At 45.2% G+C, this 16,113-nt stretch overlaps 1 protein-coding gene across 10 annotated transcripts in view; it reads right to left on the reverse strand.

The window, feature by feature from the left end:
* Positions 1–1,723: 1,723 nt before the first annotated feature.
* DAZAP1 (DAZ associated protein 1) overlaps positions 1,724–16,113 on the reverse strand; it is a 59,644-nt gene continuing 45,254 nt past the window's right edge. For 4 of the 10 annotated variants that reach the window (XM_067473431.1, XM_067473434.1, XM_067473432.1 and 1 more), the window contains 3 exons: positions 13,916–14,071; positions 11,995–12,177; positions 1,724–3,003 (listed from right to left, as the gene is read on the reverse strand). In XM_067473431.1, the coding sequence (XP_067329532.1) occupies positions 2,801–3,003; positions 11,995–12,177; positions 13,916–14,071 (542 nt within the window). In that variant the 3' untranslated portion in view covers positions 1,724–2,800. Of the gene's footprint in view, positions 3,004–8,025; positions 8,116–11,994; positions 12,178–13,915; positions 14,072–16,113 lie in introns of all 10 variants that reach the window. The other 6 variants (XM_067473433.1, XM_060785019.2, XM_060785021.2 and 3 more) reach the window with 3 other exon arrangements.

Below are 16,113 nucleotides of genomic sequence, written 5' to 3' on the forward strand. Positions count from 1 at the left end.
TTCTGCTATTGATGAACGCACCATCCAGCAAGTGGAGGTCGCAATTTTGGAAAATCGCAGTGTAACCATTTGCCACCTAGCCCAAAATGTCAAGATTAGTGTGGGGTCTGTGGAAAAAATCCTCCAAGACTATCTTCACATGCATAAGTTATCCACTCGTAGGGTCCTCTGGCTGCTCACACCTTTCCAGAAGCAGGAACAAGTCGAATGCTCTCAGGCTCTATTGAGAACGATGTGCCATGGAAACCAGGACTTTTTCAATAGACTGATGACACAGGGTGAAAGCTGGATCCATCACTCTGATCCTGAGACTCAAGTCTAGTTGGTGCAATGGAAGTATCATGACTCACTACCTTCAAAAGTGGCACATACCCAACTCTTGGCAGGCAAGGTCATGCTCACAGTATTTTGGAAACAGCACTGAGAACTATGGATGGATTTCCTAGCAAAGGGTCCCATGATCACTGGAGCATATTATGCTTCATTGCTGCGGAAATGGTGGAAGACATGGCATGCTCACCAAAGGTGTCCACCTTCTGCAAGACAATGCACCAGTTCACAACTCATGTTTCCCAAACAGAAGCATGCTCTTGTGGCTTTGACCACATCCCCCTTATTCATCTGACCTCGCACCATCGGACTTCCACCTCTTTCCAATAATAGTGTTATTTTTGAAGGGCAAGCATTTCTCAGATGACGAGATTCAGATTTCCGAAGTCACAACTTGGCTTTTGGAGTAACCTGTCGACTTCTACAAGCGAGGTGTTTACAGTTGCTTACAAAGATAGGAGAAGGGTGTGTCCCTAGGTGGCACCTATCTAGAGAAGGACTAAGAACTGGGCCAAGTTTCATTGCTCTCAGTCCGCAGGAAGTGGGTCAAGGGAAATATTTAATGTACGCTCCTCATATACAGTAGACTCCGGGGTTTGTGGGAACGCAGATAACTTAGCCCCCATGTCTATTAGGCACACTTGTTCTATAGGAAAGTCTACTGTAATAATAGTAATAATACCCAAGCCCCCATGTCTATTAGGCACCCTTGATCTAAGGAGTCTACTTTAATAATAATATTAATAATATCCTAGCCCCCATTCCTATTAGGCACACTTGTTCTATAGGAGTCTACTGTAGTAATAATAATACCCATGCCCTCATGTTTATTAGGTACCCTTGTTCTAATGGGTCTACTGTAATAATAAGAATTGGAACTCTCTTGACTGAAAAGTTCACCAAGATTTGGAAAAACACAGTAATAATAGTAGTCGTGTCCAACTCTGGGATGTGGTGCACATCTCCATTTCTAAGCCGAAGAGCCGGCGTTGTCCATAGACACCTCCAAGGTCATGTGGCCGGCATGACTGCATGGAGTGCCGTTACCTTCCCGCCGGAGCGGTACCTATTCATCTACTCACATTTGCATACTTTCTAACTGCTAGGTTGGCAGAAGCTGGGGCTAACAGCAGAAGCTCACGCCGCTCCCCGGATTTGAAGCTATGACCTTTCGGTCCACAAGCTCAGCAGCTCAGCGCTTTAACACACTGCGCCACCGGGGGCTCCACTTTGTATAACAGTAATAATAGGAAAAGGAACCATCTTGACCAAAAAGTTCACCTTCGTCCAAGGGGACCAACCCCAAAAGGAACTTCTGAAATTGAATCCGCAGCAGAATGGTAAGCATTTGAAGGCAGAGATGTGGAGGAAAGAAAGAGAATGACACAGTTGGTGTTTCTAATCCAAAAGTTACTTTTTCTTTATTCAAACCAAAGGGGGGGGGGTCATCACTGGCTAGTGCAAAACGCACCCCGAAAACGGAAGTGTTTCTTCTTTTCTGTCTTTTTTTGCCTGAGGGACGACTTCAAGATCTTTGCAATGCCCCCCCCAAAGAAAAAACCCCTCAAAGATATATATATATATATATTTAAATTTTATTTTCAAAGAACTGAAAAAGCTCCAGCCTGAAACACTGTGCTTTGGAAGTGACCGCGGGGGGACCTTTTCCGAAACCAGTAACAAAACAACATGCAGTTGATTCTTCCCCTCCTTTTTTTCCTCGCCTTTTTCTCCTTCTTTCTTTCCCTCTTCATTCCCACCATTCCCTCTCTTTCTGAAGCAGTATGAATGGAAACCCTGTTTGTTTTGTTCAGCCCCCCCTTCCCTCTCTCTCTCTTTCTCTATCTCTTTAGTTTTTATTATTATTTTAAATTAAAAAAAATAACCCGGCACACGTCGTAGAAAATTTGCTCTTAAAAATCTCACAATCTGTAAAGGTATATATATATATTCTTCTTCTTCTTTCAACATAAAAGTTTACAATATAATGGTAAAACAAAAGGCTCAAGGGGAGGGGGGGGGGGGAAAGGTAGGGATGGAATAAGAGAAAAAAGAACCTGAAGGGTTTGTTGTTGTTAATTAAAGCTGATGAATGTTGTTCCCCCCCCTCCAAAAAAACCCTGTAGTTTTGAACCAGTGACACTGCTCTTTTATTATTTGTGCTGATGGATCGAAAGATGGAGGAAGGAGGGGGGAGGGAAGGAAGGAGAGGAGGGGTCTTTATATAAAATAACAAACTGCAGTCCAAGCATCGCGCCTTGGTGTTTCGAAGCCAATCATCCCCTTAAAGAGAGGGGGTTTGGATGCGATTGGGAAGTGGACAACAACTCCCAATTGCAGCCTCCTCCTCCTCCTCCATTCCCTCACCCCCTCCCTCCCCAAAATGTAGGTGATTGTCACAAGTTCGTGGGTTTCAAGCCGAGGTTCCGGGGCAGCGCTCCCCCCTGATTGCGACCCAAAAAGGGTCCGCTTAGCGCCGGTAGGGATGGAAGCCCTGGACGTTGTGGTTGGGGCCGCGGCCAAAAGCGCTGCCTCCGGCCGGAGGGCCACCAGATGGAGGGACCGATGGGCCTCCATAGGATGGGGGCTGCGGCTGCCCCTGCTGCTGCTGTGGAGGCTGCTGCCCGGGGTCGGCGAAGGCCTGGCCGAAGCCGCTCAAGTCTTGCCCATATCCTGGAAGGGAGAGAGGGAGAAAGGAGGGAGGGGAAGGAAGATGGGTGAGCACTCACAGGAAGGTGTCCCTGTTCCCCCCTCCCCAGGAAAATCCCACTCACCCTTTCCCAGAACCCAAAACCCATCATCCACAGCCCACAGGACCCAGGGAGCGGAAAGTGGGCATTCAAATCCATCTGTGTGGCCCCTCTGACTCACGAAGTGATATAGCACTTTGTATTTTCTATTTAGAGAGAACAAGCAGGCAACACAATAATAATAATAACAACAATAATAATTAATTATAAATATAATAATAATAATAATAATAATAATAATAATCAACAACTGGTAGATTATGGGAAAGGCAGTCAAGGACCAACATTGATGCAAGTCAATAGTAGAAAACTGCTTGAAGTGCAAAAGACAAAGAGTGAATGCCGTAAAAATACAATGCAGAGCAGAAGAGAAAACTGGCAAAAGAAGGCTCTCCATTGAGAGTTCCTGGGAAAAAATTGAGGACAAAATGGACAAGGAAAAAACATGAATGTGGCTCACAAATGGAACTTGGAAAAAGGAGGTGGAGGGCCTGATTCTTGCAGCCCAAGAACAAGCCATTAGAACCAATGCCATCAAAGCTAGAATTGAAAAGACGACAACAGATTCCAAATGTAGAATCTACAAGGAAGCAGACAAAACGCAGGATCACACACTCAGCTGCTGCAAGAAGATTGCGTAGATGGACAACAAACAGAGGCATAACATCATTGGTCAGCGTATCCATTGGAACTTGTGTCACAAATACCATCTGCATGCGGCAAAGAACTGGTGGGATCACAACCCTGAAAAAGTTACAGAAAATGAACACGTCAAACTACTCTGGGACTTCTGAATTCAGACTGACCTCACAATCGTGGAAGAAAACAAAGCATGGATCATCGATGTTGCAATCCCAGGCGACAGCAGGATTGACGAGAAGCAACTGGAAAAGCTCACATGATACAAGGATTTTAAGGATGGAACTGCAAAGACTTTGGCATAAGCCAGTCAAGGTGATCCCAGTGGTGATTGGCACACTGGGTGCAGTGCCTAAAGACCTTGGCCTGAACTTATAAACAATTGACGCTGACAAAATTACCACCTGCCAGCTGCAAAAGACCACCCTACTCTGATCTGCATGCATTATTCGCTGATACATCACACAGTCCTAGACACTTGGGAAGGGTCGAACGTGTGAACGAATACAAAAGTCAGCATAGTGATGTTGTTTGCTGTGCACTAATCCTGTTGGTATCAGCTGGATATTATTATTATTACTCTATTACATAATTATAATGATAATGACTCACAAGGTGGTAAAGCACTCTGTGTCTTCTTTTTAGAGAGAACAAGCAGTAAATAGAAGAGGAAGAAGTAGAAGAAATAATAATAATAATTTTAATTGGAAAATCTTATTACTATAATGCAGGTGATGATGATGAGGGCCGGGCTTCATCACGCAAGTTAAACCACCAGCTGCAATAAACCATGTCAATTGAGAGGTTGACAGTTTGAAGCCCGGGTCAGGGTGAGCTCGTGGCCTCTAGGCCAGTTTCCGCCTACCTAGCGGTTCGAAAGCAAAATGTGAATAAATAGGTACTGCTTAAAAGCGGGGAGGTATTTAAAGCACCCATAAGGAAATGCCAGAAAAAGCTGACAATTCGATCAAAGCACGAAGTTTGTGGACAAAGCTCTTTGGCAGGGAGATGGAGCGACAGCACCCCACCCTCCCGTGGCTGGAACCAAGCACAAGCCTCCAAGATGCCGAAGATGGGAAAAGCCTATACACACACACACATACTTCTATCTATGTACAATTGTCTGTCTTGTCAGTGTATAAACGACACTGAATGCTTGCCGCATATGTATGTTGTGTGATCCGCCCTGAATCCCATTTGGGGTGAGAAGGGCAAAATATAAATACTGCAAATAAATACATAAATAAAGGATAATGACTCATCGGTGATAAAGCACTTTGAGAGGACAAGCAGGAAATGGAGGAAGAAGCAGAAGAAGAAGAAGAAGAACGAAAAGACGACAACGAAGATTTTCCAATTAAAATTATTATTATTTCTTCTTCTTACTATAATGATGATGATGACGACAATGACTCCAAGGGTGATAAAGCACTTTGGTTCATCTATTTAGAGAGAACAAGCTGGAAACTGAAGAAATAATAATAATAATAATAGTAATAATGTGTTGTTGAAGGCTTTCATGGCCGGAATCACTGGGTTCCTATGAGTTTTCTGGGCTATTTGGCCACGTTCCAGAAGCATTCTCTACTGAGATTTTGTCCACATCTATGGCAGGCATCCTCAGAGGTTGTGATGTCTGTTGGAAACTAGGCAAGTGAAGGATCTTCTCACATTTGCAGGAGCCTACCATATACCATGCAGCTGTGGACAAGTCAACATAGGGACCTCCAAACGCAGCAATTCCCAAACACAAATCAAGGAACATAAAAGGTACTGCAGAATGATTCAACCTGAGAAGTCACCCATAGAGAACACCTGATGAACCAATCTGGACACAGCATATTATTTGGGAACACAGAAATGCTGGACCACTCAAACAACCACCATGTGGCTTCTCTACACAGAGAAGCCACAGAAATCCACAAGTATGTGGACAATTTCAACAGAAAGGAAGAAACCATGACAATGAACAAAATCTGGCTACCAGTATTTAAAATCTCTAAAATCAGGACAGTAACGAAAGAGCAACATTCAAAAAACAGGGGAATTCCAGACAAGAATCAACCAGGGCCAGCTAACACCCCCAACAAAGGATCCCCCAGGCAGGAAGCACCCAGACTTTGAAACTGCAAGGCCATTCAATGCTATTCAAGGTGGCCAATTGCAACATTCACACTTGCCTCCAACAGACAAGAGTTCTTTCTCCCACCCTGGACATTCCACAGATACATAAAACTCACTTGCCTAGTTTCCAACAGACCTAAAAACCTCTGAGGATGCCTGCCATAGATGTGGGCAAAACATCAGGAGAGAATGCTTAGGGAACATGACCAAACAGCCTGGAAAACTCACATCAACCCAGTGATTCCGGCCATGAAAGCCTTCGACAACACAATAATAATAATAATAATAATAGTAATATAAATTATTATTATTATTATTATTATTATTAATAATATGATTATTATGCACTTCCAGATGTTGATTGACATATTGCTCTTGAATGAGAGAGAAAAGAGCATGACACGATGGTACCCCAAACAGACTTAAAAGGGTCTCCCCACCAAATCATCTCTCATTCTATGGGGCCCATAAGTCCAAGATGCCCTCATTCTTAACCAAAATCAACCAAGATGCAGGGTCCAGATGACACATCTTTTGCCAGTTTGCCAGAATGCTTCCAGGCAAATCCTCCTCTTGAATGAATCGACCTATGTAAGAGAAGGGAGTGTATAACCAAATGCAGGCTTGCTCTATTAGAAACGTGCGTAAAAAGAGGAGTAACAAAGCCACTGAATAAGAGGAGGCTGCTCTCGAAACATGACTCCTGTCGTATAAGATTTTGGGCAGAGGAAAGGCTTTACTCTCTGCTGCAATAGCAAACAGGGCCTCCCTGCAGCTTCCAAAAGGCCAGTGCCCTGTTCTGTGGGTCACCTCTCCCCGACTTCTCCTTCGTGAAACCACAGCCTTCCACTGAGTTTTATCAGAGGCAACCTTGTCCGCAAAATGCCCTTCCATCACTGTGACATGTCTTTAAAAAAACAAACAAACATCTGGACCTGCATCCAGCCAACGTTCAGCATCAGCCAAAGCGGATGTAAACAACTGCTTGATTTCTGAAAAGACACCGCCTTTGGCTTCTCAGTGAGAAGAAAGCAGGCCTTGGAAAGAGAAGTGCATGACTGGGTCAGGCCTCTTCAACCTGTGGCCCTCTAAGCGTTTGGGCCTATGACTCCCAGAAGCCATTGTCAGATTGTCCAATGGCTGGGAATTCTGGGAGCCGGAGTCCCTAACACCTGGAAGGCCACAGGTTGAAGAGTCCTACTTTAGGTTTTCCAAGCTTTTCCTTCTGGTTCTGTGTCAAGAGAGAGGGGATATGTTGTCGAAGGCTTCCATGGCAGGAATCACTGGATAGCTGTGTGTTTTCCGGGCTGTATGGCCATGTTCCAGAAGCATTCTCTCCTGATATTTCACCCACATCTATGGCAGGCATCTTCAGAGGTTGTGTGGTCTGTTGGAAGCTAGGCAAGTGAGATTTATATATCTGGAATGTGCATATATCTGTGGAATGAACAAAATCTGTCAACCAGTATTAAAAAAAACTCTAAAATCAGGACAATAAATAAAGAGCAATACTAAAAAAACAGGGGAATTCCAGACAGGAAACAATCAGGGCCAGCTAATGCCTCGTAACAAAGGATTCCCCCAGGTAGGAAGCAGCCAGGCTTTGAAGCTGCAAGGCCATTCAATGCTAATCAAGGTGGGCAATTGCAACATTCACAATAGACAAGAGTTCTTTCTTCCACCCTGCATATTCCACAGGTATATAAACCCCACTTGCCTAGTTTCCAACAGACCTCACAACCTCTGAAGGTACTGCCATAAATGTGGGCGAAACATCAGGACAAAACGCTTCTGGAATATAGCCATACAGCCTGGAAAACTCACAGCAACCCAGGGAGGAGATAGCTTTGATTTTGCATGACCATCTTACGATTTTGCTTTAAAAAGCAGGGAAAACTGGTCCGGTTATATGGAAACAGACACAATCGACGGCCCTCAATGCCTCTAATAAGGATAGAGAGTGTAGTGTTCGCATGGTTTGGATACCCCGCGGCTGGGAAGCAAGCAAAGTCCGAATGAGAACGGAACAGGGGGCCCACGGCAGAGGGCCAAGGAGCCCCCCACCCCTCGAAACCGGCAACCCCTCTGTAAGGGAACAGGCAACGAGTTAAGTACATCTCTCCCACCACACAAGCCATGACAAGCAAGAAGAGGGTTTGGGGGTAAAAGAGGCGCCACCTACCTAGGATAACTCACTTCTCAGCCTGACCATAAGTGTGTAAACAAAGTATGGGCCCGAAGCCTGATGGGTCTTGAGAATAGGAACCCAGCCCTGGCGAGAAACGGAGACCAGGGTGACTAAACCCTCACGAGAGCCCTGCGCACCACCTGCCCTTCCCTCAGGACTAACCCACAACGCCGCGTTCAGGTTCGGGCTGAGCCTTTCCGCCCCCGCCCCCGAATGAAGGGAGCACACTTGAAGGGGGGAACATGCAAGAGGGTCGTGGTGGGAGACTCTGGGACGGTGATAGGAGAGTGGGAGGGATCAGAACTGAAATACACTTCTAGCATGAATAGGGAGAGAGAAAACCAACTGCATGAAACCTCGGACAGTTCTCAAGTTACAAACAACTCCTAGTTAAGAACGAGGCTGAGACAACAGGAAGTGAGAGGAATCTACCCCTCGAAAGGGAAATGCACTCCTGAAATACTTCTTATTATGGGGAAAAGATGTCTCCACTGAAGCTTTATTACCAACCCTTGTTTCCATAACAAGCCGAAGTTTTCAGAATCCAATTATTATAAGCACAGAAAGTGGGGTGAAATCTGAACAGGGTCTGCAGCTAGCACAGTGGGTTAAACCACCAGCTATAGAAGATCTTGCTGATCGGAATGTTGGCAGTTCAAGCTACCACTGTCAGCCCTAGCTTCTGCTTCTCTAGAAGTTCAAAAACAGCAATGTGAGTAGATCAATAGGTACCGTTTTGGCGGGGAGGTAAAAGGTGCCCAGAAAAACATGCTGCAATTCGATCAGGAAGGCGTCCATGGACAACAGGCTCCTTAGTGTGGAAAAATGAAACACCCCATGGCTGAGTCGAGCACAGCCTCCAGAAGCCAGAGATGAAAAAATAGGGAAACTTTGCCTCTGTTTATGTACTGTCTGTCTTTGTTGTCAATTGTATAATGCAATGAATGTTTGTCATTCGCTTTGAGTTCCCTCGGGGAGATAGAGTGGAATATAAATAAAGTATATTATTATATTATTAACAGGGACACAGACAGCAAAACAAAAACCACGGGGGTGTTAACCTTTCCCTATGCCATCCAAAGCTAAAAGATACATACATTTTTGGATGGCGTTAACACTTTAAAAATGCACCTGTTCCGACTTATAAACAAAATTCAACAAGAACAAACCTACAGAACCTTTCTTCTTTGTAACTTGGGGACTGCCTGTATCCCAAATAAAGCTAGCCTGTTCCTACTTCCCCAATACGCCGTTGGTCAGGAGAGACCACATCTTAACTGTCCTGCTTTTCAAGTGCGCTTTCCCTCCTCAGTGAGGATTCTGGGTGAAGCCATCCTAAGAAACATGAGAAGTGGGACACAATTCAAAACCCAAAGAAGATAAGACTGTTATTGTCAGGATAGAGCAGTGGAGTGACTGCATTTTTGGAGGGGGAAGAAAAAAGCAAAACTGTAAAAAAATGGCCATGTGTCCTGACAATAGCCTAGAATGAAAAGGAGTCCAAAGAAAATTTCAAATGCCTTTTTTTTTGTTTGTTTATTTTGCAGTCTTTGAAGGCTTGTAAATGATTTCAGGTCCTTTCCTAAACCTCAGCATTCCTCAAATGACCCAGACAGGCCCCAAAATATGACAATAATGCCCCTGAAGCTGTTGATAACCCTTTTCCCCAGTCCTTTAGGCATGCTGGGGGGATAATATGGGCCCCCAAAGTCCCACAGTTGCTCCTCAAGGCTTCCAATGAATGCCAAATGCTTAACCAGTGCTTCTCAACCTGTGGGTTCCCAGATGTTTTGGCCTTCAACTCCCAGAAATCCTAACAGCTGGTAAATTGCCTGGGATTTCTAGGAGTTGTAGGCTAAAACACCTGGGGACCCACAGGTTGAGAACCACTGGCTTAAGCCCTTGCTTAAAGGAAGGGATTATTGTTCTGCACCTCTACCATCATATTCAACTACCTCCATGACTTTTATACTGGGCTCAGCAGATCTCCTGCTGGCACAAGAGATCCTACTTGAACGCCCAAGAAGGAAGAGACATTGAGACATTTGTGAGGATGGCAGTGAATCCTCTCTGTGCACTCGTTCTGCATTTGTCCCTTGAAAGTGCTCTTCTGCCCCGAACCATAATGGATGACAACAGGAAGAGAGACAGCAGGAACGAGTCTAGATGTCTTTCCCTTGAAATCTAACATGACAAATACTGGGGGAAGAGTGTCTTGAGGGGTGAAACGGGGGCTTGGAATTGTGGGGTGCCTTTGGCTGAGATGGAACGGTCTACAGGCCTTGCTTTCAACAAACAGGGAATGAGGGAAAGATGTTATGAAAAATGTCCTAAATTGGAGTGAGATTCGGAACAGGTACAATATTTAAGTGTAACTCCAGCCAAAGGGGCCACAGTGGCGCAGCAGGTTAAACCACTAAGCTGTGCAACTTGCTGACCAGAAAGTCGGTGGTTCGAATCTGCGGAACGGGGTGAGTCCCTGTCATTAGGCCAGCTCTGCCAACCTAGCAGTTCAAAAACATGCAAATGTTAGATCAATAGGTACCACTTTGGTGGGAAGATAATGGTGCTCCATGCAGTCATGATGGTCACATGACAATGGAGGTGACTATGGACAATGCCAGCTCTTCGGCTTAGAAATGGAGATGACCACCACCCCCCAGAGTCGGAGTCGGCTATACTTAATGTCAAGGGGAAACCTTGACCTTACCAGCCAAAAATATGCATGCACGCATACTTTTGATCCCTGTGGTCCCTGTTTTGCTATCTGTGCCCCTGTTCAAAAGATTCCACCCCTTTCTGCCCCTGGATTTTGAAAAAAAATGGCTTGGCTTGTTGTGCAAAGAATGACTGATGAGAAAGCTTCAGTGGAGACACCTTTTCCCCCTTTCTTTCAGGAGTGGATTTCACTTCCGAGGGGGAGATTTCTCTCACTTCCTGTTGTCTCACCCCTGCTCTTAACTATGAGTCATTTGTAAAAGTTGGATGTTTGTATTGCATTGAGAAGAGATGTGGCAAAAACAGACCTAATGCACAAATATAGCCTCTAACCATTTGGGCCTCGGGGGAGACGGGACACTACCAAACCTAACTTCAGGGAACGCTGTGTTTCTTCTTGTGCAAGGGACACCCTCTTTTGGAGTAAATTAAATTGTGTTGGCCTGGATTTTCTGCAGGCACACACATACACACACACACAAACCATGTCTGATGACTTTATAAATTCCCTGTAAGGCCTAGGCTTTGGGCTTAGAGATGATCAATCAACATGGATTTACAGTTTGTGTTCCTCAGACCGGCAACCATTTTCAGCTAGCTGGGTTCAACAGATGCACCTCTGGCCTGTTCCTGTGGATAAGTATTCTATTGCTGACTGGAGTTCCGGGGTCAGCATTCACATAGGTCTTGACTCTCAAGAACGGGGGTCCCCAAACGATGGCCTGTGGTCCAGATGTGGCCCTCCAAGGTAATTTACCTGGCCTAAAACCTTAGACTGAGAATCGCCTTCAGTCTGGAACGACTTGAAGGCACACAACAACAATAATCTGAATTAACTTGACTCTTGCATGAGACAAAACCAGGCCCACATTTCCCGTTGATTAAAATTGTTCTTCTTTTTATATATTGTATTGTTCTTTCATGTTTTTCTGCACTACAAATAAGACATGTGCAGAAAGGAATCCATTCATGTTTTTTTTCAAACTATAGTCCGGCCCCCCAACAGTCGGAGGGACCGAGAAATGGCCCTCGGCATGAAACATCTGAGGACCCCTGCTCAAGAGGTTCATCTATGTCGCAAAGACACGCCAGGGTTTTTCTGTTTTAAGGACAAAACACCCTCGTTGCACCCAACTGTCATGCAAATCCCTGATGCTGTGCTTTGTGAAAAAGAGCCAACCAAAGGGACGTGGGGGTAAATGAAACGGCGGAGGAGGCACGCAAAGGGTGAGGCAGCCCACTTACCAAACTGACTGTAGGGGAATTCTGGCTGGCCAGTCGGTGGCTTGCTCATGTCCTGAGTTGGCTGAGATGGTGGTGGCGGTGGTGGAAAGGCGAGGGGGGCAGCCCCAGGGGTGGCCGGCGGAGGAGGGACGCCAGGCGGGGCAAACTGGTCAGGCGGAGGAGGTGGAGCACCATAGCCGAAGCCTGGGGGGAACAAATTAATAATAATAATAATAATAATAATAATAATAATAATAATCATAACAACTTTATTTGTACCCCGCTACCATCTCCCCAAGGGACTCGGTGCGGCTTACATGAGGCCGAGCCCACAATACATCAGCAAAAAACAACAACAACAATAATACAAAACAATAAAATAAAACTCATAAACAAAAAATAGGCAGTAAACATCAATAATAACACAATAACATTTAAAAACCTATGGCTGGGCCAAATGTAATAATTAAAATTTTAAAATAATGCTGAGCAAGACCAGGTGAAATATAACTAGGATAGAATTTCGGAAAAGAATGGGGCGTACAGACAGTCCTAGATCACTAATAAAGTGCAATTAGGGACATATTGCTGGGAGTTTCCTTATTCTGGGAAGGCACACTGGAACAACCACGTTTTCAGGCTCCTCTTAAAGATTGCCAAAGTTGGGGCATGCCTGATGTCCTTAGAGAGTGAGTTCCAGAGTCGGGGGGCCACCACCGAGAGGGCCCCCTCCCTCGTCCCCAACAATCGCGCCTGCGATGGAGATGGGAGCGCGAGCAGGGCCTCTCCAGATGATTGAAGAGATCGTGTGGGTTTGTACACAGAAATGCGGTCACGCAGGTAGGCAGGTCCCAAACCGTTTAGGGCTTTGTAGGTAAGAACCTGCACCTTGAATTGGGACCGGAAAATGAATGGCAGCCAGTGGAACTCCTTAAACAGGAGGGTTGACCGCTCCCTGTAAGGAGCCCCAGTTAACAACCTGGCCACTGCCTGTTGGACCAACTGAAATTTCCGGGCCATTTTCAAGGTCCGCCCCACGTAGAGTGCATTACAGTAGTCCAATCTGGAGGTGGCTAAGGCATGGACCACCCTGGCCAGATCCGCCTTCACGAGGTACGGTCGCAGTTGGCGCACGAGTCTTGATTGTGCAAAGGCCTTCCCGGCCACCGCTGACGCCTGAGCTTCAAGCGTCAGTGATGAGTCCAGGAGGATACCCAAACTGCGGACCTGTGACTTCAGGGGGAGTGCAACCCCGTCCAACACAGGTTGCCACCCTATACCCCGATCTGGTTTATGATCTACCAGGAGGACCTCTGTCTTGTCGGGATTGATCTTCAGCTTGTTCGTCCTCAAGAAGGGGGCGCACACAGGATTGCTGAGGATGACCTGGGAAGCACGCCAAAATATCTGGGAGTAATCTAGCATTCTATGATTCTATCTATCTATCCATCCGACTAGGATTCTATGATCCAGTCATAGGAGCGTGCTTGCTCCATCCATGTTTAACATTTACACAAATGATCAGCCATTGCCAGAAGGGACAGAGTTTCATCTATGCTGACGATTGTGCCATCACTGCTCAAGTAGGGAGTTTTGAAATGGTTGAACAGAAGCTCTCCGAAGCTTCTGTTCAACCATTTCTCCTCTGTTTGCTATATGCCATATGAAAGGGTAGGAAAGGGTTAAGGGAGAGGGAGTGGGCAGGATCGTGCAAATTTCACACCAATGAAGAGAGAAAGGGCTGTTGGACATGTTAATGGTGCTTGCTATAACCTGAAATGTCACTGGTATTGCCTGAGCAGTGGGAGCTATAGCTGTTTGTGGAGGCAGGAGCTGGTTTGTGCAAGTGGACACTCCAGCCACATACACGCATACATATTTTTACCTTTATTATGTGTATAGATAGATAATAATAATATTTATTATTATTATTACTACTCACTGAAGGGTGGAGGAGTGCCATATCCCTGTGGGAATCCCTGTGGGGGTGGGAAGCCTCCTGGAGGTGTTGAGACGATGTACGAGGTAAACGGGGGTGGTGGCGGCGGAGCGCCTCGGCCTGGAGGCGGGGGGCCGTATCCACCTGGGAAAAGGGGAGCAAAAGGAGGAAGAGGATCCAATAAGAAACAGACGGCAGCGAGGAGGGAGTCACCCACACACCTGAACTGCCCCCACCCCTTGAATGAAGACCAATGACCAATTTGTTACATCAGCGTCCTGTAAGCGATCATATTCTTCCTTGTTCCCCAAATGTACGAGGGTTCTCTGGAAAGTAAGGTTACAAGGCACATAGCTCTCATGGGGAATTTTCTCGGTGGAAGTTGGTATCACTGCCATGTAGCAGGAAACCAGCAGAAGTGAATGAGCAGTGCCAGTTGTCAGTAGGTCATCGACTGGCGTTGTGGTGAAGGTTAGAGATGAGTGTTCTCATTCTGTTTCCCTTTAATTGCGAAGTTCGTACTGTAATACGCTACCTAAATGCTAAGGGCATGAATGCAGCTGCGATTCATCACAAAATCATTTCAGTTTATGGAGAGGACGTAATGTCAAGACGGCATGTGACAAAATGGGTACGGAATATATTGGGAAACATGAAGAAACTTCACAGAGCCATCCAACACTTTTCTGATGAAGAGGAGGTTAAAATCAAAGTGATGAACTGGCTGAAAAAGGTGGAGGGAAACTTCTATGACACAGGCATCAAAAACTCGTCCCACGGATGACAAAAGGTATTGAACTGAATGGTGATTATGTGGGAAAATAATGTAATATCTATTCTATGATCCATGTAAGTTTTATTAAAATATATTTATTATTTGTATTTTTTAAAAATCCTGTAACCTTACTTTCTGGGCAACCCTCATATATTCTTATATTTCAGGGTTTGCATGCTCCAGGAAACAGATCCCCATAACAGAAGGGGGGGGGGGCTCCATGGCATAAGTGTACACGGAATATAAAGTGGCATAAAACAGAACATTGCTTAAGGATGGTTAACTTCATTCTCACTACCACTTCTCAGCTACAGTATACCCAAGCACCCTTCTCAGACACTATCCACTGACAGTCTTTTGGAATCAAAGAGCTGGAAGGGACCACAAGGGCCCAACAGTCCAACTCATGGCGTCTGGATGCAACTCTCATGTGTCCTAAAAGGCGCACAGTTAGAACAAAATATTCTATTGCGAAGGGAGGGAACAGACCAGAGAAAGACAGAAAGAGGATTTGGGCACAGCTAAAAACGGACCCATTCTATGCAAAATAATAATATTACCAGATATAAGTTAGAACCCCCTTCGAACTGGCTTAATTTCTAGGCTGGAAATACAGTATAATGGTGATAACCGTAGAATCCTAGAGTTAGAAGAGACCCCAAGGGCCACCCAGCCACACCCCCTTCTGCTAGGCAGGCAAAGCACAATCAAAGCGACCCCCGACAGATGGCCACCCAGCCTCAAGTTATAATAATAATAATAATAGCAATAATAATAATAATAAATCTTACATGATACAAGAATTTAAAGATAGAACTGCAAAGACACAGTCAAACTGGGTGCCGTGCCTCAAGACCTTGGCCTGCACTTAAAAACAGTCGGTGCTGACAAAATTACCATCTGTCAGCTGCAAAAGGCCACTCTACTTGGATCTGCATGCATTATTTGCCAATACATCACACAGTCCTAGATACTTGGGAAGTGTCCGACGTGTGATCAAATGCAAAAGCCAGCATAGTGATCTTGTTTGCTGTGTACTAATCTTGTTGTGTATCAAATAATAATATCTTTATTCTTATAATCCCGCCTTCATCTCCCTGAAGTGACTTGGGGTGGCTAACATATATACACAACAAGAAAGTGCCTAAAATAGAACATAAAATAAGCACATAGTACAATACGAAAGAATAGAACATATAACACATAAGGAAAACAATTTAAAACTCAAGACAACACCCAATGACCTATGGCGACAAACTACTGAAAACATGGTCAGAGTGTAAACAATAAGAGAAGGGGATGGGATAGTGCAAATTGTAGCTAAGGAACAAGGTCATGGGATGAAGTGCAGTGCCTCCAAAGTACTTCTGTGATTGCTGTAGGTATTACTGTTGTTTTACAGCCACAGTTCAGCAAATAAAGTGAT

The sequence above is a fragment of the Anolis sagrei genome, chromosome X (genome assembly GCF_037176765.1).
Source record: "Anolis sagrei isolate rAnoSag1 chromosome X, rAnoSag1.mat, whole genome shotgun sequence".
NCBI lineage: Eukaryota > Metazoa > Chordata > Lepidosauria > Squamata > Dactyloidae > Anolis > Anolis sagrei.